The sequence below is a fragment of the Bos mutus genome, chromosome 6 (assembly GCF_027580195.1).
Source record: "Bos mutus isolate GX-2022 chromosome 6, NWIPB_WYAK_1.1, whole genome shotgun sequence".
Lineage (NCBI taxonomy): Eukaryota > Metazoa > Chordata > Mammalia > Artiodactyla > Bovidae > Bos > Bos mutus.
Genome location: NC_091622.1, coordinates 3,504,838 through 3,532,591, shown reverse-complemented (window position 1 = coordinate 3,532,591; position 27,754 = coordinate 3,504,838). Strand labels below are relative to the sequence as shown.

The 27,754-nt window shown below is 39.3% G+C and overlaps 1 protein-coding gene across 2 annotated transcripts in view; it reads left to right on the top strand.

The window, feature by feature from the left end:
- MARCHF1 (membrane associated ring-CH-type finger 1) overlaps window positions 1–27,754 on the top strand; it is a 479,021-nt gene that overhangs the window by 393,659 nt on the left and 57,608 nt on the right. For both annotated transcript variants that reach the window (XM_070371927.1, XM_070371928.1), the window contains one exon: window positions 5,513–5,693. In XM_070371927.1, the coding sequence (XP_070228028.1) occupies window positions 5,513–5,693 (181 nt within the window). The remainder of the gene's footprint in view (window positions 1–5,512; window positions 5,694–27,754) is intronic.

Here is a 27,754-nt window from a genome sequence, read left to right as displayed (position 1 = left end):
GGTTACAGTCCATAGGGTCACAAAAGAGTTGAACACGACCTAGTGACATTAAACAACAATATTACAATGTATATATGTACCATATCTTTTTTATCCATTCCTCTGTTGATAGACATTTAGATTGCCTCCATGTCCTGGCTATTGTAAACAGTTCTGTGGTGAACATTGGAATACACATATCTTTTCAAATTAGGGTTTTCTCCAGGTAGATGCCCAGGAGTGGGATTGCTAGGTCATAAACTTTTTTTAGTTTTTTAAATAACTTCTGTACTGTTCTCCCTAGTGGCTGTACCAACTTGCATTCTCACAAACAGTGTAAGAAGGCTTCCTTTTTTTTCCACACCCTCCCCAGCATTTAGTGTTTATAGATTTTTTGATGATGACCATCTGGCCAGTGTGAAGTGATTCTTCCTTGTAGATTCTTAATACCTAGATGTTTATAATCATTACCCAAATGAGGTCCCTGCCTCCAGGTTCTTTTCTCTCTCTCTCTCCAGTCACCCCACATGTTGATGCTAGTATCTGACTTTCTTTTCATGTAGCAAGAACTAAGAAAATGTGACTGAATGAAATAATGAATAAGTGGATGAAAAGAATTCTAAAGTTGCCTAGGTCACTATGGCCCTCACAAAGATTTTTTAAAGTAATAAATTATTTTTAAAAAAAGCTCTTTCATAAAACATACTATTTTACCTGAACCAAGATATCTTGACAAATGGATAGGGAACAGGAAATGGAGGTCATTTTAAGGTATGTAAGACTGGAAAAAAAAAAAAAGCCTACTTTTCTTAAAACTTAAATATTAAAGGGGGCTTGAATCTGCAAACACACACATACTTTCGAAAATTTAATTTGCTAAATAGTATTTTGTGGTCCACTCTTTACAGAAAGCTAGAAAGTATATGGAAGTAGATGTTAAACAGCCAGTTAAAATGCTAAAATGCCAATAAAATTTGAATTCAACCTGTTCCTTCCACCAGGTGACAGACACCAATGTAGATCACCAATAATTTTAAAAATCACATAATTCTTAAGTCTCGATTTCCCATAAAGTGAAAATGCATCAAAATAATGATTATTTTGCAATGTATTTTTATTATTGAATTCATTTTCTGTATATGATTATTATATTGGAAAACACATGTTTATATTTTTATTACTATGTTTTCATTTAAAATTTAGCAATTATGGTTTGTGTAAAGTGTCAATTTAAGAATTGTTTAATTATTTCTGTAATGGCACTATCACTTTATTTTTCATTTCTAGTAGATATTTGAAATTGATATTTAGCTTTCAAATCCATTTAGAACAGTCTCAACATGGTTTGAAAGACTCTTGGGAACCAACATGAGTTGGATAATTTAGAAAAATTTCAAAATGCTAACATCATGTAAAAGGAAATCTTGTGCAACAGAAATGAAAATGAACCAACATTTTGATTTTCCTGATGGGAAATAATCTTCAGTTCAGTTCAGTTTAGCCGCTCAGTCATGTCCAACTCTTCATGACACCCATGGACTGCAGAACGCCAGGCTTCCGTGTCCATCACCATCTCCTGGATTTGCTCAAACTCATGTCCATTGAGTCGGTGATGCTATCCAACCATCTCATCCTCTGTCATCCCCTTCTCCTCGCACCTTTAATCTTTCCCAGCATCAGGATCTTTTCAAATGAGTCAGTTCTTCACATCAGGTGGCCAAAGTATTGGAGTTTCAGCTTCAGCATCAGTTCTTTCAATGAATATTTGGGACTGATTTCCTTTAGGATTGACTGGTTTGATCTCCTTGCAGTCCAAGGGACTCTCAAGAGTCTTCTCCAACACCAAAATTCAAAAGCATCAATTCTTTGGCACTCAGCTTTCTTTATAGTCCAACTCTCACATCCATACTTGACTGCTGGAAAAACCTTAGCTTTGACTAGATGGATCTTTGTCAGCAAAGAAATAATCTTAACTTTATGAAAAAAAAATAATATTGCTGGTGATGCTTCAGGTAATTTTCAGGAGAAATTTTTTAAAAGAATGTGTAAGACATAAGAAGCCTTGACACCAATCAGGTTCAGTTCTGGTCAGTCTGGAATCAACAAGGTCTCTGTTTCCATCTGCTTATGATGAATTACTTTTTCACGTTAGCAAAAATTCAGAGCCTCAGAACCGTTTTGGCAGCTGTGCAGCATTTGACCCATTTTTTGGTGATAAATTATCAGATGGGATTAACTGCACATTTTTCTTTTTCAAATAAGAAACTTTTCTCCCTGTCCCTACAGACTTGTCATGGGTCAACGGGCATCAGTGACAGGCCAGGAGGGGCTTTTGGTTTTATCATATGCTTCTCCTGGGAACCTTTAATTCAACTTTTGTTACTTGCAGAAGTTGGGGTGATTTATTTTATAAACTTTGTTTTTATCATTGTTGATAACAGTCAGACATTGTCTTTAACTCAGAATCACCATAAAGTAAATGTGTCCTGCAAAGGGTCAGATAGTGAAGATGATAGTCTTTGTGGACACATGCATCATCTTCAGGCCTACAGTTATAGTATAAACACAGCTCTTAACAATACATAAACATACGTGGGTGGGTGTGGTCCAAAAAAAAAAAATGTTATATGCCAAAACATGCATAAGGAAGTATCACACCACAATGTACTGCCCCCTGATCTAAGGGAGAATCTCTGTGTGAAGTCAGTGAGAGAAGAGGTTCAAAGGACTTCAGAAATCTTAGCCACTCGTGATGTATAATTTGTTATGGTTCAGTTCCTCCAAAAATAAATATTACATCAAAGTACTGTGCTTTAATGGAAACATACATTAACATATGTAAAAGAGATGACCAGTGTGAATTTGCTATATGACACAGGAAACTCAAACCAGGGCTCTGTGACAACCTAGAGGGGTGAGATGCGGTGGGGAGTGGAAGGAAGTTTCAAGAAGGAGGGGACATATTATACCTATGGCTGATCCATGTTAACATATGGCAGAAACCAACACAATATTGTAAATATCCTTTAATTAAAAATAATTTTTTTTAAAAAAATTGGAGATGTACAGCTAAAAAAAATGATGTGCTTTAGAAACCCAGATTCGCTTTCCCTAGTCGCTTTTAGAATAAGCTATAGTTTGTTGATTGAACAATTTTTTCACTCAACAAGCCTCTACTGATCAATACTCTATCAGCTACAGGTATGATATAAATTATACTAAGCCTTGATCCTAGGATCTACAGATTTGAAGAGAGGACATATTTCAGTTTCATATTAAAATAGGCTCTGAGATAATTTTCAGTTTTATCTTTTTATAAATTTTTATTGAAGTATAGTTGCTTTACAAAGTTGTGTTAGTGTCTCCTGTACAGCCAAGTGAGTCAGCTATAACATATACATATATCTCCTCATTTTTGGATTTCTTTCTAGGTCACCACAGAGCACTGAGTAGAGTTTTCTGAGCTACACAGTAGATTCTCATTGGTTATCTATTTTATGAAAAAGGAAAATGTTAGTTACACAATTGTGTTTGACAGTTTGTGACCCCGTGGACTATAGCCAACCAGGATCCTCTGTCCGTGGGATTCTCCAAGCAAGAATACTGGAGTGGGTAGCCATTCCCTTCTCCAGGGCATCGTTCCAACCCAGAGATCGAACCCTGGTCTCCTGCATTGCAGCCAGACTCTTTATCATCTGAGTCACAAAGGAAGCCCAATCAATAATCTATTTATGTCAATCTCAATTCTTAGCTTTTCCCCACTAGGCCAGCCTTTGACTGCTACTTTGTAACTCCATCCAGGGGAAGGCAGACACTGATTTTGAACTTTCCTGTGTTCTATCTTTTCACTCCACCCAAAGAACTTTTGAAGCCAGTGTTGCTCTTGGCTTACTTTGTCTCTACTTAAGAAAAAGAGATTCAAAATATTAGCTACTGTGTCATACTTCTTTATTTTGAAGTTAGGGGAGGGTTGAGTTTCAATTCCTGTTGTCTCATTGAAGTAACAATCTGACCAACCAACCACTGCATTTCCCCTGGGAGACAGTTGAGCTAGATAAATATATTTTAAAACCTACTTTTTAAAAAGCACTGCTTCTGGTGATGATGGCTGAAAGGAAAGAACAGCAATAGTAATTCAAACATTCTTCCAGCCTGTCACTATGACTCAGCTCCAAAAAATAACTATACAAGTGTTCTGGGAACATTTCATTCATATTTCTAACAGATTTTAAGAAATATTTCTAATCAAACTTAGAAACAACTTCTACAGCCTCTAGATAATAAGAATTATTGAAGTTGTAAGATTTGAATTTGTGACCTCATGTTATGAAAAGCTTATCTCATCCAATGAGGAAAACAAGTTAGTTTTTAAAATTTGAAGATTAGAATAATGGAGATTTCATAGACTGAATCTATGACATTAAAATCATAGTAATTCAGTAAACTACTTGAAATAAGAATTTCTAGGAAGATGTAATAATTAAAATTTTAAAACAGTAGCTGAACTTTACTGTTTACTATAGCTGAACTTTCTGTAACCAAAGACTTTCATGACAATGATGATTATTAAAGTTAAGCTCATTTGTTGTGAACAAATGTGTGCATCTTCCTAGGAAAATCTTTGTAATATTTCCAAGCTGATACTGTCTATATTCACTTTATTCCATGGTAACACATTAAAATTTTTCAGAATTATTTCACATTGGTAGAATATCATATATACTAAATTATACACCTTCTAAAACTATTGCCAAAATAAAACAATAAGATTACCAGATTCCAACATTCCTTAGAATACTAAACTGTAACTTTAATATATGAAAGAAAGCTTGTGCCTGTGGACACTGACTTTTTTTTTGGGCGGGGGGGCGTAGAATTCCATTACAATGGTACACTAACTTTTATTTTTTTATTTTTTTTGAACTTTTTATTTTGTATTGGTGTATAGCTGATTAACAATGTTGTGATAGTTCCAGGTGAATAGTGAAGGGATTTAGCCATACATGTATCCATTCTCCCTCAAACACCCCTCCTATCCAGGCTGCCACAAAACACTGAATAGAGTTCCATGTGCTATATGATAGGTTCTTGTTGGTTATCCATTTTAAATAAAGCAGTGTGTACATGACCTTCCAAAATTCCCTAACTATCCATCCTTCTACCTCTTGCAGCCATTAATTTGTTTTCTAAGTCTGTGAGTCTCTTTCTGCTGGGACACTGACTTCTGATAGATAAAAGTGGGGACACAGCTCAATAGTTAGTCTGTTAAAATTGATTTCCCTGGAGGAATGATTGTGCATTTTTGATGTACAGGTGTGTGAAGCCCTAGGATATGACCTAAGAGTCCAACAATGACTAATTCAAGTGAAAGGAAATTAATATTGACCATGTGTTTAGCTCCAGCATTAAGTTGAAGTGAAATATTCGTAGTTCTGAATGTGAGGTTGTAGATTCCAATAAGCCTAGGATGCTCAAGGAGGAGGATATGGTGTGCTCCCTGGGAGATCTCACCTGCTTGCTGTGTCCTCTCCAGGATCTGTCACTGCGAAGGGGATGAGGAGAGCCCGCTCATCACGCCCTGCCGCTGCACAGGCACCCTACGCTTCGTGCACCAGGCCTGTCTGCACCAGTGGATCAAGAGCTCTGACACACGCTGCTGTGAGCTGTGCAAGTATGACTTCATCATGGAGACCAAACTCAAGCCCCTGCGGAAGGTACTGTGTTGCCTGGACCAGTTTAAGAGAACTGGCAAAACAGGCTTCTCTTTTTTTAATTGAAGTATAGTTGAATTCAGCAAAAATGTACAGTGTTTCAGGTGTACACCAAGGTGATTCAATTATGCATACATATTAAAAACACATTTCCACAATAAGATTTTTCTAATGTGCTAATATCCACTAAGACTACACATCATGTGTTGGGCTCAATATGGAAAACACAGTCAAGTTTTCCCAGATAATTCTCCATACTTCTGTCTTAGGTTCTGGGGCTCCTGATTTTTGTGTCACTCTCCAAAGTCACAAAACCATGTGCATGTGTATGTATGTGTGAACATGTGTATGCATGTGTATATGTGTTTGTGAGTGTACCCAAATATACCTATGGATCAATGTAACTGAATTGATGGAAGGGGACTGTAAGAACATTGTACTTACTGAAGTCAATTCCCAAGAAGGTTAGATAATAGACCACAAAGATTAAACAGTATGAAATCATGTAATGTTTTGAAAACCAAGCATTTGGTAAGAAAGAGAATGATCTCTTCTACAAGGTGTGGAGTCTTTCTTGTGTTTGCCCTTATCTGGGGATTTGGTTTTGTTGTGGGAGTGTGCAATTTCCTCAGTTTTGTCTCCTCACAACAAAAATTTGAAGCAACAGACGTTAAAGCCCTTGGACAGACCGTGTCACAGCTCTCAGACAGATCAGTGTTACAGCTCCGTTACAGCTCAGTTTTATTTAGAAAATAAAGGAAAAGTCATCTTTGAGGCGTGAGGGCATGCCAACTCAAAAGACATGAAAAGAGGAGAGAGAGAGGCCCCCGGCCCTTTGGCTCCTCTTTTTATATGTCTTTTCCTCTCCCTGGGCCTGTCCTATGTAAATTGGGCCAGCCAGGAGTGCTGTTTGTTCTACCCGAGGTCCTCACTCCGGTCCTCAACCTTCCTTTGTTCTGTTTTCATGGGCTTTTCCCTTCCTTGTCTTTAGCCATCGCCATTCTGGACTCCTTTTTCCTATTCTAACCACCCAGCAGTTTGATGGTTCATGTAAGAAAAGTATCATTTTCCATATTGTGTAGTATTTTTAGCTACAAACTTAATCTTCAAATGTGTCATTTGTGTTATATTTTTCTAAATAATGAAGATAATAATTGAGGTAAGTATAAAGTTAGCATCTAACTCAATGCTGGAAAAGGATAGATTATAAAGGAGCAAATGAAGACAATGGACTTTACCTAATTCATGTGTGATAGCTTTGTCATTGTTGTTCAGTCGCTAAGTTGTGTCTGACTCTCTGTGACCTCCATGGACTGCAGCATGCCAGGCTCCTCTGTTCTTCACTATCTCACAGAGTTTGCTCAAACTCATGTCCATTGAGCAGGTGATGCTATCTAACTATTTCATCCTGTGCCACCCTCTTCTGCTTTTTCATTCAATCTTGCCCAGCAATCAGGGTCTTTTCCAATGAATCAGCTCTTCATATCAGCTGTGATACTGTGACCCCGAATTTTAGGCTCCCAAGTGGTGGGTGGTGCTCGTGGTAAAGAACACACCTACCAATGCAGGAGATGTAACAGACACGGGTTTGATCTCCAACTTATCTTTTTGCCTAACTCTGGCCTTACCTATATGGATACTTCAATTTCCAAAGGAGAGTATGGAGACTGCAATTTAAATAGCAAATCTGGCTAGAGTTGCATTTTCATTTAAATTTCATGCAAAGAAAAGGTGTATAAGAGTGATGGGTTCCAGGGCAAGCAGAGTGTAAAGCAAACAAGAATTTTCCAAAAGGCATCCAATTGGTGGCTGGCTACTGCAATTCTTCATTAATTCTGTAAACTATGGAGAGACAGAATAAATAGTCACCGCTTTGCAGTAGCCTTGATTTTTAAAATCTGCCTGTGGTTATAGATGTCAGAATTGGTGCACAAAATATCTTTGAGTTATGGATTTTTTTAACATATGGGGTGACCTGACTGCAAAATAGGTGAGACTCTGTTCCTCCAGGTCCAAAAACAATCTATGCCAGAAATAGAGATGGACCCTTCCTCCTTGCCCTTTGCTCTGTCTGCTGAAAGATGCTATATGCTGTCTGGAGCTGCTAAATGACACATCATGCTTTGTGATTCTGTAAATTTTTCTTCTTACCCCTCAGGGAAATACCAATTGTTTCATGATATCTGTATAGTTCTCCATTTTTTTTTTCAACATACATCGGTACAAAATTTTCATTTCAACTCTGTCAAAAATAATATTTCAATTTGAGAACAATCTAGAATAAAATATTCTAATTTCCTCTTCTTCATGCCATCTACTGTCATGGTCTAGGCGTGGGTTGGAAAACAATCTCCAGACATGAGACAGAATGAGAGGTAAATAAGGTTTATTAGAACAGGAGACACTGTTAGAACAGCATGCCAGTTCATTGGAGAACTGTCACTGAACAAGAAGTCCTTAGTCCACTTCATACACAGGGTACGAGGACTGGGATAGGGGTCTTACCAGTCATTTGCTGATTGGATGAGGTATGTATCCTGAGTGGGGGAAGAATTAGGCAAACACCTTCTCCTTATGGGATAGGAGGGGAATAGGTTATACTGCCCAGGAGGACCTGAAATCCATTAATAGTTAAAACATGGGGGGAGGAAAGATGATAAGTGTTTGGTTTTTCTGTTCCTGCATTCCAAGACCCTCCTGGGTTTTATCTGCTGTTTTTATCCTTGAGTCACTACATCCCTCCCTCTCTTTATTTTCAGGGCCAATTCTTTGGCCCCTTTTGATATTCTGCTCATGTCTAACTATCTACTTACTTCCCTTCTCAGGCATTTGGGAACCCAGTCTCAGGGGAAAAGGGGTGATGACCACTCTGGCTTCTTCAGGCTATACAGGGGCATTGTAGGGCTCTGGGTTCCCTTTGTTTGCTCTCTGTCAGGGTACATTTATGGAGGGAGAGGAGAGTCCTTGGAATAATAAGGTGATTTGTTCAGCATTGTCTGGGTGTTGGCCAGGGAATATCCTTGTCATACTATCACTTGGAGATTTGTTGTATTCTAGAAGAAACAAACTTAACAAGAAAGTTAAAGATATTAATAGAAGTAGAAAAGCTGCTGGGGAACTAGCCAGGAGAACCAGGAGTAGACATTGGTTCATGATGTTTGTATTTCTGTAGGTATGAGAAAATGCAAGAACTTGGATTCATAAAATATTTACCTGAAAACATCTGACTCTCTGAAGGCTGGTTCTTCTAGGTTTTTCCCAGAGCACAGTGCCTTATTTTTGATCTCCACCCTGACCTACTTTCAGGGCATGTCAGCAGCTTGCAGTGGTCATGATGTAATCTTTGTAGAGGCAGCTGGCAAGTGCCAACTTCCAGTCAGCAGGGTCCCTTCACAGCCACATATTTGGCCATGTTCGGGAGGCATTTCATGGCCACTGTGTCCTGTGGTGCTAAGAAGGCTCATTTCTAAGTCCAGGGAAGGTTCCATTGACAGGCCACTCCGTGTGCCTATCACTGGACCAGGCCTCGCAAGTAGCAAACGTCTCTGCACCACACCTGTCTCACTAGCCTCTTGGTCCAGAAAAATATTCCCTCTTGTTGCTTCTTCCCTTATCTAGAGTTATATTACTGCAATCATTGATCACATATGGAGTAATATATAAGAAACAATCTTCTGAAACAAGCGACATAGAAAATAATACAGCTAGCAGTTATTAGTAAGGTCACAAGCCAGAATTTTAGTCAAGAACTTTCATTAGGTATAGCCCAGTATACCCCAGGTCATTTGACTTACTTAAATGAATATAGTCAGGTGTGAATCTCCTGGTTGTACATCACGAAGCATCTGACTTTCATCCAAAGATTGGTTATTGAGATTAGCTTTAGAAACAAACTTAGAGTGTCCTTTTTAATAACTTAATTAATTAAACCTTTTAGCAATATAACATAACAACAAGGAACTAGCTCAGAAGTGAGTCGTAGTAAACATAGACCATAATTAACAAAACTAGAACTTAATATTCGGAGAAGGCAATGGCACCCCACTCCGGTACTTTTGCCTAGAAAATCCCATGGACGGAGGAGCCTGGTAGGCTGCAGTTCATGGGGTCGCTAGAGTCAGACAAGACTGAGCGACTTCACTTTCATTTTTCACTTTCATGCATTGGAGAAGGAAATGGCAACCCACTCCGGTGTCCTTGCCTGGAGAATCCCAGGGATGGGAAGCCTGGTTGGCTGCTGTCTATGGGGTCGCACAGAGTCGGACACGACTGAAGCGACAAAGCAGAACTTAACATTAAGTGAAATATAATTTATTTGTCATTGTGGGGGCATTAACCTCATAGCCAGGGAAAGCTTTAACTCATCAAATAAAAATGAGGTTTGTCAGGGAGCTGGGAAAATCCAAGTGGCCATCTTGGATTTCCCATAGCCCTGACTCTTTGATTTACAGCTATTGTTCACCCATTTTTAATTTCCCAATTTAGGAGTAGACTGTTGTCATGTTTTAAAGACATCAGGATAGCATAAGTGTAACCGTGAGGGCTTATTTTTTGTAGAAGCAGAATGAGATTTGTCTACATGTACTATATTCTGGGCTCCAAATTCACTGCAGATGGTGACCGCAGCCATGAAATTAAAAGACGCTTACTCCTTGGAAGAAAAGTTATGACCAACCTAGATAGCATATTCAAAAGCAGAGACATTACTTTGCCAACAAAGGTCCGTCTATTCAAGGCTATGGTTTTTCCAGTGGTCATGTATGGATGTGAGAGTTGGACTGTGAAGAAAGCTGAGCACCGAAGAATTGAAGCTTTTGAACTGTGGTGTTGGAGAAGACTCTTGAGAGTCCCTTGGACTGCAAGGAGATCCAACCAGTCCATTCTGAAGGAGATCAGCCCTGGGATTTCTTTGGAAGGAATGATGCTAAAGCTGAAACTCCAGTACTTTGGCCACCTCATGCAAAGAGTTGACTCATTGGAAAAGACTCTGATGCTGGGAGGGATTGGGGGCAGGAAGACAAAGGGACGATAGAGGATGAGATGGCTGGATGGCATCACTGACTCGATGGACGTGAGTCTGAGTGAACTCTGGGAGTTGGTGGTGGACAGGGAGGCCTGGCGTGCTGTGATTCATGGAGTCGCAAAGAGTTGGACACAACTGAGCGACTGAACTGAACTGAACTGAACTATAATTTTAAATAATGCTTCTTTACTTTACCAAAGTAGCAAAAGATTTTAAAAACAAATATAAATCACTTAAAGGCAAAAAAACTCATAATCTGTTATTCAAAGCTGCATTCTAAAAAAACTTTGTTCCCTTAACATAGAGAGTAAACTAAATTCCAGCCTGTTACCAGTTTACCAGATAACAACAACAACAACAAAAAAATCTGCTTATTGGTTAATCTTAGAAAAGTCTTTTCCATAAATCTTGAAGTAGCAGTATTCTTGCAAAAGCATCAGAGTGAAACCATAGAAGGCATGTTTAAAATCTGATTAAATTGCAATTGACAATGTAGCCTAGTCATTGCTGTGACTTGTAACACTTTAACATGATAACTAGAATTATAATTGACCACATTGTATCAGGGCATATCAGATCTATATGAATTCCACATAATTTTAAGACATCTATATTAGTAACATCAACCATACAGTATAATCTGAGAAGATTTATCACCCCTTCAACAGCACTGCCCATGTAATTTAACATGTCCAATGAACCCGGATAGTTTAATAGCTCTTTGGATGTCTCAGGGGCCCTCTGAAGCATCCCAAAGTCAGCTAGAAGTCAAGTTATTTAGAAGTTTTGTTGATAAATATCAAAAGGGTTTATAACACTGTCAGATAAAATAACATAGATCACTGTGAAACGTTATATTCACTTAGCCAAAGTAACAAAGAAAATTTCAAAGGTAAACATAGACGAGATCACTTCAGAAGTAAAGAAACTTAAAATTCATTATCAAAGTTCAGCATCTCAAGAAAACTTGTATTTATGCACAAAACTCTTGCCTTGGGGTCCACTTTCCATAAAACCTTGTCACTTTCTGTACCCATTACTTTGTTCTCCCACCCTGAAACAGCCTCCTGTATGTAAGTCAGACCTACTTCCTTTTCCCTTCATAAAATGTAATTTTATTCCTCATACCTTCTTTACTGAAAACACACATCCTACTTTCCTTAAACGACCAAGAACTGACTGTTATATTAGCATTTTATAGATTGATGAACATAAATACCAGTAATAATTTCTAAAAAAAATTCTAGAGAACATCTCAGGATGGCATTAAACATTATTAATTAATAGTCCAAAATCTCTATTTTCTCTGTCTGTAAGAGGAAGTTAGTGTTCAGTAATGAATGTTTCAGAATCTTGTTTTATTTGTAAATGACTTGCTTATTCAATAAGCTACTGTCACTTAGCTTAGCACAACCCTAGAAATTCAGGTTACCAAAATCTGGAGAGACTATTTTAGACAGATATTTCTAAAGTGTAATTATTCTTAATAGTTTATCTAAAAACTCATATCTCATTTACATTTTTTAGAAGTTTTTTTTTTTTTTTCTAGAGGTACTTTCCTTGTTGACAAACTTGTAACAGGTATAACAATATTTAGTTTATAATAAACCTAGGCACAATGAAAATCCTATGTTTAATGACTCTTATCCATGTCTATAGTAGATTAGCAAACAAACATTAATACTAGATATTTAATATTGAATATTTCCCAGTTCACGTGAATCTGAAATTCATTTAGGTTAATTTCTCTTGTATTTAGAATTGTCTGATTTGTAAGCGCTTATTTTTCTTTACCTGGAGAAGGAAATGGCAACCCATTCCAGTATTCTTGTCTGGAGAATCCCATGGATGGAGGAGCCTGGTGGGCTACAGTCCACAGGGTCGCAAAATTAGAACTCATTTACAACTTCAGCAATATTGAAAAAAACAAAACAAAAGATACACACTAAGACATACATAAATCCAGACAGACAGAGATCTCGTAGTTTTCTGCCTGAGATTTAAAACATTTCTTTGACCCTTTTTGTGTGTTGGGGGTGGGGGTGGGGGTAGGGGGGCTTGAAGTTCTAATTGCCCAAGACTGAGGTTTCAGGCAAAATGGGCAGTGTATTTCAAGGACATGGGAAGGGTTAACTTCAAGCTTTTCCCTAGGCAGGTCTTTTAACAAGCTAGTTGTTTTTAATTGCATATGCAAAAAGAACCAGTTTTACAGTTTCCAAGAAAAAAAAAATTAATTTTAACCAGCTTTCTCTGGAGTCTAAAGAATATCATGGCCATCCTGTATCTAAAAGTCATCTTTCCTTTCTGTAGTCATAGTTTTACAGCTAAAATATAGACCAAATAGTGCTTTGACTCTGCTATCAGGGCAGATCAGCTGATTAAAATCTTGGATTGTCCCTCTGGGGGAACGTGAGGTCTTTGTCCCATCAGAAGAATCTGAAGGGTTAAGGGAACTTACAGGAGTGGGGGAAGCCTGGTCTTTCCCCATCCTGAGAAACAAGAGTAGTTAGAAGGGAATTCTTTAGGATGTTCAGGAGTCGGGGAAGCTTGGTTCCCACCCCCTCCCCCTGAGAGAGAAGCGTAGTTAGAGGGGATTCTTTAGAATGTTGAGAGTTTTTGATCCTTCAGGCTTTTGAATATAGGAGAAAAACCTGGACCAAAGGTAACCTCAGAATCCTTTCCTAGAGATCATGTGGATATGAAAGGTCAAGTAGAGGTCATCTAAGAAATCTGGTGGAGCTAGACAGAGGGGAACAGGACATAGGGAGGCAATAGAACGTAAGGAAATTCGGAGTCCTTTTCCTGTTTTTGGTAAAAGCTAGTGTGCCACTCAGAGACCATTTTTGGGGGCCCTTAGTTTGTATTGGAGCCAAGCCTTTTGCAGGGTCAAAATTTTCCAGTTTCTAAGAATGTAGCCAAGGGGTGAGTCTGAGAGAGGCTCTCAGGATTTACCAGAACCCACTCTTAGCCTACCTGCCATAGAATGGGGTACTGAGAGTCACCAGCTACAGAAAGGCGTCCCTTCTGTCCCAGTGATCTCCCCATGCGACTAATGGCACAAAATGGCCGACCGTCCCAACAGTTGTGTCCGACAGAAAGAGGCGACCCCGGAGAACCATGAGGCTAGGGAACCGAGTGACCCGGACAGAGAAAGAGTGACTCCGGAGAGCAACCGGCTGACTCACCATCCAGCGATTCCCTGAAACCTGGAAGGCATTCTTGGGATGGCCCAGAGGCAACACCTAGGCTCCTGTAAATCAATCCAGACCAAAAGAAAAGAAGTGAAAGGGACAAGAAGAAGGCTGAGGTATTCGCCTTACAATCCTACCAGGGAGGCGGTGGCCAGGGGACAAAGGTCTCTGTTTTGCTTCAACCACTACATGCCTGACCTATGCCCACACAATAGTGGCTGGCTTGGTCCTCAGTTGGAAAGAAGGCAAAAGAGAGACCCTCACCTGTTCAGGTAGAAGCTACTGGGGCACGGTGAGCAGTGGGGCCTTTGGAACACACCAGAGGGTAACCCTGCCCAGAGTTCCTCAGTCACTTCCACAGCACTTTGTTCACAGAGGGTCCCTGTGAAAAAGGAGAAGCGAGTAGTAAGTAGGAAAGAGACCCCAAGCTCCCAGTACAGGCCACCAAAAATGTCGTGGTCCAGGCACAGGTTGGAAAAGAATCTCGACATGAGACACAATGAAAGGGAAATAAAGTTTATTAGAATGGAAGACGCTGTTAGAACAGTGGGCCAGCTCAAGGGAAAACGGACACTGAACAGCGGTCCTTAGTCCACTTTTTTTACCCAGGGTACAAGGACTGGGATAAGGGTCTTGTGGGTCCTTTGTGGATTGGATGAGGCACGTATACTGAGTGGCAAATACCTTCTCCCCATGGGGTAGGAGGGGAGACAGGTTATACTGCCCAGGAGGACCTGAAATCCTTTAAGTTAAAAAACATGGGAGTGGGAAAGACGATAAGGGTCTGGTTTTTCTGTTCCTACATTCCAAGACCCTCCTTGGTTCTATCTGTTCTTTTTGTCCTTGGGTCACTACTTCTACCCCTCCCCATTTTTGTATCACAACCAAATACATGGTGCTGTGTGGACCTTCAAAAGTCCTCTTCTACCTTCAGCTTTTCTAGAACCCTTTCTTCATATTTCATTCCCAATAAGTTACAATCCTTTCAAGAGATCTTTTTTCCCCCTCAAACAACCTGTTTCTAAATCAGAGAAAGACAGTGAATAAATCTGTCTTTTTCATCTTAATAATAAATATGTTGTGGCAACTTGTCTGTCTGTTAATGAAATGCCCTGGTTACTTTTTTCAAATGTTTCATTGATTGATCATAAGTATTGATGAAGGGCAGCCTGTCCGCATCCTTCATCTCTGATAGCTGTTGTGTGTCCACATGTTGCAGGAAGGGGGACCCCTTCCAGGGCCCGAAACTGGGCTCTTGTCTAACACTCAGAAATTAATTGTCCGAGGAGACACATGTGCTGACAAAGCAAGAGATTTTATTCGGAAAGGGCACTCGGGTGGAGAGCAGTAGGGTAAGAGAACCCAGGAGAATGGCTCTGCTGTGTGGCTTGCAGTCTCGGGTTTTATGGTGATGGGATTAGTTTCCGGGTGGTCTTTGGCCAATCATTCTAATTCAGAGTCTTTCCTGGTGGCACACGCATTGCTCAACCAAGATGGATGCTAGCGAGAGGGATTCTGGGAAGTGGATGGACATGCAGTGTCTCCTTTAGACCTTTCCCAAGCTCTTCCGGTTGGTGGTGACTTGTTAGTTCTGTATTTCTTATCATGATCTCCTGTCATAAAACAACTCATGCAAATGGTTACTATGGTGCCTGGCCAGGGTGGGTGGTTTCAATCAGTGTGCTTCCCCTAACACACAGAGGCTGTCAGAGTCTAATCCAGATGCTGCTGCACTGCAGCCCAGATGAGTTTCACTTGACCCACAGAGCTAAAAATCTGAATTGGTTATTATTTCATGTAAAATCCCATACATCTGTATTTGTTTGAAAGCCATTATATCTGGCTTGACTGGAACCACATTTCCATAAGACAACAATCAGTGAGCCAGCGAGTGGCTGGCCCCTTTGAGAGGTTGTTTGCCCTCAAGGACTCTATATCTCTCAATCTCGCCCTATTTCTGATCCTAAGAGATTCCCTTTCATCTGAGCGTCTCTGTGGCTCTGGTGTACAGATCTGAATTTTCAACTCATGATCTAACACAGTCCTAGACATGAGAAACAAGCATGCTATTCCTGCTTTTATGATTCATGGGCTTTAAGAACCTAGGGGAAAAAAAGACTCCACATTTTCATTTTCTCTCTTAAAATTGTGTGGCCCTGGGATAATACTTCAATGGCAGTATCTGAAATGACTTCAGATTTTGAAATGAAGTGAACAGACATGAGGCATATTTAAATGGTTCTGGGTGGTTTATTTTCATGGTACTAAGATTCATCAACAGTTTTCTTTTGGTAGTTTTTAAGTGGTCATTAAGATTGACAGGTATAGCATTTAATTAGAATATAGTCAAAGTACATCCAATTAACTGTTTTCAACTCAGTAATTCTATTACATTTTTATTACATTCTAAAGACCAATCACATGAAACAATTAATTTAGCTAATGATTCTGAATGTCTATCATTAGCTGATGGAGACAGGAGATTCTGTTGAGATGAAATGGTTTCTTAAAGTAGAAAGGTGCAAATCTTCATACTCTGATGAACCTTGAAGCGTGATAGCCTCTAAAGATATCAGTGAAACTTTACTCTGTTAATTGCTACTACTACTACATCAAAATCTACAGTTAGTGAACTCATCAAGGTATCCTAATGTTCCCAGAAGAAAATCGTTAAAGTCTAAATAAAATCAAGGGCTTATCTGAGAAAAAGCAGTTTTCATCACCTTAAGTCCCTAACTCAGCTACTCTTATAACCCTCAATAGAAGTCTCATTAATCTACTGAGTTACCAAGAATCAGAAATAAGTCTCAGGGCCCAGGAAAGTCAAAAATATAGAAAGCACAGTGACGACTCAGTGCAGTCTGGAATGGCACAACAATCTTGGTTGAGAAAAGTAAACTAATCTGTTCTGAAGCTGAAGAACTGCACAGGACTCAGATTCGAATCACTCCTGAATAGGAGAAACCAGTGCTGGACAGAAAGCTAAGCTTATGAAGACAGCAAAAGCTCCTAACTCTGTGTGTCCTCCCCTAAAAGAGTCCCCTACATAGTTTCCTATCTACAAACTATTTGGCAAATACATAACACAAAATATTCAAGTCGTGCATCCTTTTATTCCCTGTCTCATTTCTACAAATAAAATGAGGCAGTGAATCAATTTCATTAAATTACCTTTACTTTAGTAACAATTAGGTAGAACCATATGCATTTATCATTTCTGTAGATCAATACAGTTGAAAATTGGAAAGTTCCTAAATATAAGTTCTGTAGAATTCATGATGCTAAATAAAAAGGAATAATAATTTTGATGTCTTTTTAAATTTATCAGAGTATAGGTGATTTACAATGCTCTGATACTTTCTGCTGTACAGTAAATTGATTCAGATATATATGTATATTCTTTTCCATTGTGATTTATCACAGGATATTGAATATAATTCCCTATACTATACAGCATTTTCATATTTCTACATGTCTACCATAATGACTTACAATGCTTTAGTTGAAATGCCTATTTTTAAAAAATAAAGAATTGTATTTAACAACTGCTATGTTAATTTTTTCCTTTTCTTAATTTGATATAGCATCCATCCTCTGAACAGCCAAGAGTCAATGCAAGTTACCATAGCAAATAACCACCCAAAAGGTGCTATTCTCTGCTGAGCTGGAGCTTGTAGCCTTAAAATTGGACCAGGCAGGAATGTGGTCACATTCCTAGCTAGCAATTTCTGAATAATCATACAAAATCACATGCAAAAGAAATTCAAAGTGCATCATTTACTTACCATTATGGGTGATTTGCAATTTCACTAATGCAACCACCACACACTGGATTTTCTATTCTGTGCCAGGCATTTAGAATCTGTCATTTAATTAATTTAGTCCTCATTATAGCGCCATTGTATGCAGGCACATGAAAACCATTTTGCAGATGAGGAAATGAGTCATGTGTGATCTCACACCCTGAGGTCTCTGGGTCTACAGTGCATGCTCTCTACATGGCATCCTGCTGCACTGGGAACCTCACCCTTTAAGCCTCAAAACTTAAATTTTTATTTAAACTATTTAGTGGAAATCTTTCAAATTAAAACTTTCTAAAATAAAATTGTTTCTAAAATCTTCCTTTTTTAGTTTTAGTTTTTGTTGAAGTACAATTGATTTACAATGTTGTGTTAGTTTCAGGTATACAACAAAGTGATTCTGCTTTATATTCAGCTTATATATTCAATTTTATGTGTGTGTGTGTATATATATATATATATATATATATATATATACACATAAAATTTTCATATTATTTCCCCTTATAGGTTATTACAAGATATTGAGTGTAGTTCCCTGTGCTATACAGTAGGTCCTTGCTGATTATCTATTTTATATACAGTAATGTATATACCCTGGTGGCTCAGTGGTAAAGAATTTGCCTGCCAGTGCAGAAGACACAAGAGAGGCGAGTTCAATCCCTGAGTCAGGAAGATCTCCTGGAGAAGGAAATGTCAACCCACTCTAGTATTCTTGCCTGGGAAATCTCAAGGGCAGAGGAGCCTGGTGGGCTTACAGTCCATGGGGTTGCAAAAGAGTCAGACACGACTTAGCAACTAAGCAACAACATTTGTGGATGTTAATCCCAAACTCCTAATTTATCCCTCCCCCCTTCCCCCTTTAGTAACCATAGTTGCAAAGTCTTTCTTTTTAAATATGCTTTTTTATCCAATATATTTTATTAATACTTGGTTAAATCCTTTTATAAACATCAATTATTTTGCAGACAGAAAACATAACAGCCTCAGTGACTTGAAACACATCTAAGGCTGTTTTCTTCTCTCTGCTTTGACAGCCTGTTGTGCTTTGGAACCCTTTCTATTTGCTTTTTACTGTTTCTTTTTCTTCCCTGTTCTCAGGAGATCTGCTTCACTTGTCTACTCCTCCAGTAGCCATTATCCCACATATCACATAGCTACCACTTTTTTGCTTTAAACAACAAAAACAAAAAAGTCAAAAGTTATAGAATTCGGTCTATAAAAGGCTGAAGTCACTTCTGGATGAACTTCTGCACAATTCTCTTTGATTGCTGGCAAGAGCTTTAGTAGGTGTGTCATGCTGGCATCATTCTATGTTCTTGGCATTCTCGGTAGCATGCTTCTTAATTCTCAACTTACAAATTACTTGGGATTACATGTTCAAGCCCTCAACAAATGAAGTTTTGATGTCTCCAGGCCGTCCCGTGATAATCAGAGCCCAGGTCTGGGGAGTAGGTTTGCTGTTTTATTTTTTCATAAGCATAGAAGATTGGAAGCAATGAAAATATCTGCCTTAATATAGGGTTAGATAAGACTCTCTAGTACTTCTTGCAGCATATCCATACTCATAATTTGCAATGCATGCTTGTTCTCCCATATTCTTGCTGAGTTTTGGTTCCATTAGCATATGAGCCCTCAGTGACTCTTAGAAAGTGATTCTATTTTCACACTCACAGTCTCTAAATGATCCAGTGAGTCTTTCACACAGATTTCTCATGTTCAGTGGTGGCATTCCCCGACCCCAGCACTTCCCTTACCTTCACTGAATGAAGGGCTTCATTCAGTGAGAAGGAGGGCCCAACAGGCTTTTAGCTGATTATTGTGGGGTGGGAGGGTGTATATAAACCACAAAATAACAAAAAGAAGGTAGATCTCCTGCCTTGCAGGCAGATTCTTTACCATCTGAGCCATGAGGGAAGCCCCTCATTAAAAGAAAAGTATTTCAATTGGAGCATCATCTTCCCCACTAAAATGTTTTTCTCGTTTTGTTTCTTGTTGATGATGTTTATTTGTTTTATTGCCTTGCATTCATGCTCTCAATTGGACTGCAATTGATATTTCAATTAAAATAATATTCCAGAGTGAGTAGATAACAATGCTGGCATGTCTGTGTCAGATATGGAAAATACAAGCATCTCACGAATTTTTTTGATAAGTACCTGGGAGTTATCATATGGCCTCACCCTTTTGTCTTTTGATGAAACACTCATGGGTCAATTAGTCTTTAAAATTTCAGAAACAAAAAAATAACCATGTAGTCAACTGAAATAAGTATTATAGAATAATTAGTTCAAAACAGAAATATGCTTTTCCTGGCAGCAGATCTTCTTTTGTGACGCTTCTATCCATAAACACACTCTTCCCCCTAAGCAGACTAGAACCCACACCAGCAGCCAATTGTGTTCTAAATTGTTGTTCAGAGAGGACACCAGTAGATGCAATTCACTCATCTACTAGACTCCCTGTAGTACTCACCACGTGTCAGTGGTGCTCAGTAGAAAACTAGGTAGAAAACCCCTGCTCTCAGAGACCATAGAGTCCCCTGAAAGAAGGATGGAAAAGGGTGAATAACTTAGAATAGAATCTGCCTGCCCATGTGGATCCCTGGGCCAGGAAGAACCCCTGGAAAAGGAGATGGCAGCTCACTCCAGTATTCTTGCCTGGGAAATCCCATGGACAGAGGAGTCTGGCAGGCTACAGTCCATGGTGTCACAAAAGAGTTGGACACAACTTAGTCACCAAACAACAACAAAGTTTAAAAGGCCTGGTAGTTGGTGGCTGGTGGTGTGGGGATCAGGAATTTCCTGTTAGGGTGGGAAAGGCCATTTAGAGAAAGCAAGCCACCATATATTTCTTCTTTATTGTGAGACCATCATATCAAGAGATAGGGTTTTGTTTTTTGTTTTTGTTTTTTTGCTATAACTGTAGACACATAGCAAAGTGATTTTTCTCTTTTCTTTTGTTCTCCATGCTTCCCATAACCTGGACTAATCAAGAAGGTATTCATCAGTTTGACATCTGGGAAAATACAGCAGGGATTTGCTATGTCTCCCAAAAAGACTTAAGTAAATTGTCCCTGATCGGTCATTGTCAGTTGGAACATTTCTCTTCTGTACTTCCTTATTAGAAGTCCCAACTGTATACTAATGCAGTTCAGTTTCTCTTTGTGAACCTTATCCCTTGAGAATAGCCTCATTGGGTTGGTTGGAGCATCACCTGGTGTTAGTATTCCAGATATGAAAAAAAAAAATACTTAACTTACATCACATTTTCTGTTGAAGTTTTTAACTGGACAGTCCCTCCACCCTCTGTCTTGGGAAGGGACACACAGAATGGAGCTTCTGTATATACCATGATTTTTTATATTTGATACATAAACTATGGTTAAGATGATGGAATCAGTGTTACAGTGATCCATATGGAAACATAAAAGCATCAAATCAGAATCTGCAGAAACAAATGTACATCTATCTGTGCGCACACACACACATTTGCAAATAACTTTCCCCAAAGCATTATCTTATGATTGAGAATTTTTTATGGGAAATAAGTATATTTATATTCATCTTTCATTTTCATTTTTTTTTTTAATTCAGTTAGTTCAGTCGCCCAGTCATGTCTGACTCTTTGCGACCCCATGGACTGCAGCACGCCAGGCCTCCCTGTCTATCACCAACTCCCGGAGCTTGCTCAAACTCATGTCCATTGAGTCAGTGATTCCATCCAACCATCTCATCTTCTGTCATCCCCTTTTCCTCCTGCCTTCAATCTTGCCCAGCGTCAAGTTCTTTCAAATGAGTCAGTTCTTCACATCAAGTGGCCAAAGTCTTGGAGTTTCAGCTTCAGCATCAGTCTTTTCAATGAATATTTGGGACTCATTTCTTTTAGGATGGACTGGTTGGATCTCCCTGCTGTTAAAGGGACTCTCAAGAGTCTTCTCCAACACCACAGTTCAAAAGCATCAATTCTTTGGCACTCAGCTTTCTTTATAGTCCAACTCTCACATCCATATGACTACTGGAAAAACCGTATCATTGACTAGGCGGACCTTTGTTGGCAAAGTAATGTCTCTGCGTTTTAATAACCTGTCTAGATTGGTCATAACTTTTCTTCCAAGGAGCAAGCGTCTTTTAATTTCATGGCTTCAGTCACCATCTGCAGTGATTTTGGAGCCAAAAAAATAAATAAATAAATAAATAAAAATAATAAAGTCTGTCACTGTTTCCACTGTTTTCCCATCTATTTGCCATGAAGTGATGGGACCAGATACCATGATCTTAATTTTCTGAACTTTTCTTGGGATGGAGGAATGATTGGATTTTAAATTACTTTCATATTTAAATTTTACTTCAGCTAAAGATTTTTCTGTGTTATCTGGGACTTTTTCTTAAACAGTATCCCAGTATATCTAATCTTGGCATAAAATGTAAGAAAACGTTTCCCTAATTTTTTCGTTTAACTTTGAAACATAAGGCATTGGGAATGAATCAACATGGCCTTTTGAAATTCTTCCAGCCCAGCGTTTTTCATGATGTACTCTGCATAGAAGTTAAATAAGCAGGGTGACAATATACAGCTTTGATGTACTCCTTTTCCTACTTGGAACCAGTCTGTTTTTCCATATCCAGTTCTAATTGTTGCTTCCTGACCTGCATACAGGTTTCTCAAGAGGCAGGTCAGGTGGTCTGATATTCCCATCTCTTTCAGAATTTTCCACAGTTTATTGTGATCCACACAGTCAAAGGCTTTGGCATAGTCAATAAAGCAGAAATATATGTTTTTCTGGAACTCTTTTGCTTTTTTGATGATCCAGAGGATGTTGGCAATTTGAACTCTGGTTCCTCTGCCTTTTCTAAATCCAGCTTGAACATCTGGAAGTTCACGGTTCATGTATTTCTGAAGCCTAGCTTGGAGAATTTTGAGCATTACTTTACTAGTGTGTGAGGTGAGTGTAATTGCGCAGGTAGTTTGAGCATTCTTTGGCATTGCTTTTCTTTGGGATTGGAATGAAAACTGACCTTTTCCAATCCTGCGGCCACTGCTGAGTTTTCCAAATTTGCTGGCATGTTGAGTGCAACATTTTCACAGCATCATCTTTCAGGATTTGAAATAGCTCAACTGGAATTTCATCACCTCCACTAGCTTTGTTCATAGTGATGCTTTCTAAGGCCCACTTGACTTTGCATTTCAGGATGTCTGGCTCTAGGTGAGTGATCACACCATCATGATTATCTGGGTTGTGAAGATCTTTTTTGTACAGTTCTCCTGTGTATTCTTGCCACCTCTACTTAATATCTTCTACTTCTGTTAGGTCCATACCATTTCTGTCCTTTATCGAGCCCATCTTTGCATGAAATGTTCCCTTGGTATCTCTAATTTTCTGAACAGATCTCTAGTCTTTCCCATTCTGTTGTTTTCCTCTATTTCTTTGCATTGATTGCTGAGGAAGACTTTCTTATCTCGCCTTGGTATTCTTTGGAACTCTGCATTCAGATGTTTATATCTTTCCTTTTCTCCTCTGCTTTTTGCTTCTCTTCTTTTCACAGCTATTTGTAGGGCCTCCTCAGACAGCCATTTTGCTTTTTGGCATTTCTTTTCCATGGGGATGGTCTTGATCCCTGTCCCCTCTACAGTGTCCTGAACCTCATTCCATAGTTTATCAGGCACTCTGTTTATCAGATCAAGTCCCTTAAATCTATTTCTCACTTCCACTGTATAATCATAAGGGATTTGATTTAGGTCATACCTGAATGGTCTAGTGGTTTTCCCTACTTTCTTCAATTTAAGTCTGAATTTGGCAACAAGGAGTTCATGATCTGAGCCACAGTCAGCTCCCGGTCTTGTCTTTGCTGACTGTATAGAGCTTCTCCATCTTTGGCTGCAAAGAATATAATCAATCATCACCATCTGGTGATGTCCATGTGTAGAGTCTTCTCTTGTGTTATTGGAAGAGGGTGTTTGCTATGACCAGTGCGTTTTCTTGGCAAAAGTATATTAGCCTTTGCCCTGCTTCATTCTGTACTCCAAGGCCAAATTTGCCCATTACTCCAGGTGTTTCTTGACTTCCTACTTTAGCATTCCAGTCCCCTATAATGAAAAGGACATATTTTTGGGGTGTTAGTCCTAAAAGGTCTTGTAGGTCTTCATAGAACCGTTAAACTTCAACTTCTTCAGTGTTACTGGTCGGGGCATAGGCTTGGATTACGGTGATATTGAATGGTTTGCCTTGGAAATGAACAGATCGTTCTGTCGTTTTTGAGATTGCATCCAAGTACTGCATTTCAGACTCTTTTGTTGACCGTAATGGCTACTCCATTTCTTCTAAGGGATTCCTGCCCACAGTAGTAGACAGGTCATCTGAGTTAAATTCACCCATTCCAGTCCGTTTTAGTTTGCTGATTCCTAGAATGTTGACATTCACTCTTGCCATCTCCTGTTTGACCACTTCCAATTTGTCTTGATTCATGGACCTGACATTCCAGGTTCCTATGCAATATTACTCTTTACAGCATCAGACCTTGCTTCTATCACCAGTCACATTCACAACTGGGTATTGTTTTTGCTTTGGCTTCATCCCTTCATTCTTTCTGGAGTTATTTCTCCACTGATCTCCAGTAGCATACTGGGACCTAGCGACCTGGGGAGTTCCTCTTTCAGTATCCTATCATTTTTCCTTTTCATACTGTTCATCGTGTTCTCAAGGCAAGAATACTGAAGTGGTTTCCCATTCCCTTCTCCAGTCGACCACATTCTGACAGCCCTCTCCACCATGACCCACCCATCCTGGGTGGCCCTACACTACATGGCTTAGTTTCATTGAGTTAGACAAGGCTGTGGTCCACGTGATCAGATTGGCTAGTTTTCTGTGATTATGGTTTCAGTGTGTCTGCCTTCTGATGCCCTCTCACAACAGCTACCATCTTACTTGGGTTTCTCTTACCTTGGACGTGGGGTATCTCTTCACGGCTGCTCCAGCAAAGAGCAGCTGCTGCTCCTTACCTTGGAGCAGTACTGTCCCGCAAAGTGCTGGTGTTACTACCTTCCCCAGGTCCCCATCATCCATGTTATAGCAAATTCACTTTTCCATTCTTCCTAAATCAGTATTTAGTGCTGAGTTCACTGGAAGGCCAACAATAGCATGCACCTTTTTAAAGAACTCTTTCTAAAGCATTGGATGATTATGGAGGTGGTGGTGGTTTAGCTGCTGAGTCATGTCCCATTCTTTGTGACCCCATGGACTGCAGCCCACCAATCTCCACTGCCCATGCGATTTCCCAGGCAAGAATACTGGAGTGGCTTGCCATTTCCTTCTCTAGGAGATCTTCCCGACCCAGAGATTAAACCCGTGTTCTCCAGAATTGCAAGAGGATTCTTTACCAATTAAGCCACCGGGGAAGCCCAGTCTCCTGCATTACAGGCAGATTCCCTCCACTGGGGAGATACTTGCAAAGACATATTTGCATGGCATTTCTACCCTGTAGAGGACATAGGTCTGTGGGCTGAATCTAGCCTTCAGATATATTTTGCTTTGCCCGAATAGTTTTGATTTGAGTTGGATTTGTTACGATTATTTTTGAAAAAAAAAAAAATCAGAAGAGATTAAATGGCAGTACATGCATTGATTACTTTGTTCATTGATTCAGGGTATTTAGTCATACATATAAGAGTCATGTTGTGCTTCCCTTGTGGTTCAGCTGATAAAGAACCTGCAATGTGGGAGACCTTGCTTTGATCCCTGGGTTGGGAAGATGCCCTGAAGAAGGAAAAGGCTACCCACTCCAGTATTCTGGCCTGGAGAATTCCATGGACTGTATAGACCATGGAGTCATAAAGAGTTGGACATGACTGAACGACTTTCACTTTCACTTTCATAAGAGTTATGTTGGTTTAAGTTGCAACTTAGTTTATCTATGAAGAATTTGCTGAGCAAATTAATAACATGAGCAAAGTTAAGACACGGAAATGATTAACACACTGAAACCTTTTCAGCATTTCATAAAAAATGTTCAGAAAAATAATTAGCCTTGCCTGGCGTGTTTGACCAAAATTTATTTTGTGCTTACTTTCCAAAGGATGACCACTAAGTGTACCAGACAATCATTTACATATAAACACCTAACGGAGCTATTGATCATTATTATTGATGCATTAAATATTCCTGTTAAAAACTTCTGATACAAAGTAACCCAACACTATGGTTATTATTTTTTTTTTTCTATCTGACTGTGTAATGATTAGGGCTTGAGCTCTGGAGTCAGCCTGCCAGTGTTTGCTCCTTGAAATAGTCATTGTAGCTTTAGAGCTTTGGGCAAATTATTCAATTTCTCCATGCCTGTATTTCCTCATGTGTAAAATGAAGATAATAAAAGTGTGTACTACCCAATATGGTTGTTAGGCATTCTGAATGAGATAATACATGAAAAGCACTCAGCATTGCATCTGGAACATGATGAGAATAAATCTTAACTATTAAGTACATGTAAATTTTAAATGACTTTAATTTCAACTTTTCAGCATTTTTTATGGTCCTAGAATTTTTTAAGTGAGAACTGTCTTTTGAAGTTATAACAACTGGTTTCTAAAGCTGTTTAAAGCTGTAGAACTTCCCTCTTTTTAAAATGTAATTCTATTTATAATTCAATGGAGAAGGAAATGGCAACCCACTCTAGTATTCTTGCCTGAGAAATCCCATGGACAGAGGAACCTAGCGAGCTACAGTCCATGGGGTCTTAAGAGTCAGATAAGTCTGAGCCACTAAACCACCACCACCATTTATTATTCAAAAATTTAACAGGTAAGGGGATATAGGGTAAATGGAGACACTAGAATGTGACTCAGAAGTGTCCCCCTTATTGAACAGAGACATTTTCAAGGGATCAGCAGAGCCAACGCATGCTCACTGGAGCCACACAGCCTGGCCTGGAACAGCTTAGAGGGTGGGAAGGTGGGTTCCATAGACATATAGAAAGACCATAGCACAGATTGGGTGCTTCACTTCAACTCTCAACCTGTCTCAGCTACTTGCTAATGCTTCAAGAACCATGGTGTCAAATAGAAGAAAGAGCAATGGGGAAATGCAGCAACAAGTGTCACCAGGAACATCAAAGCATACCATTTCAGTGAAGAAGGGGAAATCCCTCACCCACCACTGCTGCAAAAACTTGTCCTAGAGGTCCCAGAATTCAGATCCCTCTGTGCCTGAATCAACCGAGCCTCTGGCAATGAGCAACCTTGAGCAGAGGTGCCTCTGGTTGGAATTTACCATAGAATTCTTAGCATCATGATGCCCAAGAAGCATGTCTGAAAATCTCTGGTCTTCCTTGGGCACTGTCCTCTGAGACAGTCATAGATCAGATTGTGCAACTATCTGCCTTACCTGGGTTTGATGGTCCCAACAGCCTAGATACATGTCTCCTCTTCTGGGCCCCAGCAGGGGAGGGGCTGACCAGCACTGGTCTTCTTCTGCTTTAGCTTCTCAGCTCTTGAGGAAGGTCTATGTCCAAGGCCTAATGTCACCAAGAATTCCAAACACATTTAATGGGTGGACTTACTTGAGTTAAAAAAGACCAAGCTCAGGAATTAATCTACTTCTGGAAGAAAAGTAACCCCCCACCCTTTCTCACAGCCCACATCTTCCATCCTCCCTTTGGGCATCTCCTCCTCCATATTTTTGAATCACAGAGAGTTGTCAGGAGATTTTGAGGAAATAGCAGAAACTAAGCTCCCAACTTACCTTTTGAGTTTAGCTCAAAGAAACAACCCAACCAAAGTCAGGACAACTTAAGAATTCCAGTTCTTTATGGGCCAGTGTTTTTCTCCTTCATAAAACATTTTAATGTTTGTGGAAACTGGAGGATGTCAGGGCCTGTAACTTGTAAAACACCAGTGTTATTTAAACATGTCCAGTGAGGAGGGAGAGAATGACTTTTCCAGTATTTTTCAGGAAGTGCCATAGCATTGGCAGCTTTCAGAACTTGACAAAGAAAGCTTAATTTATTAAATCATATATTTATGTTTCAGGCACTCATGAATTAAGAAAAGTAAAAAAAA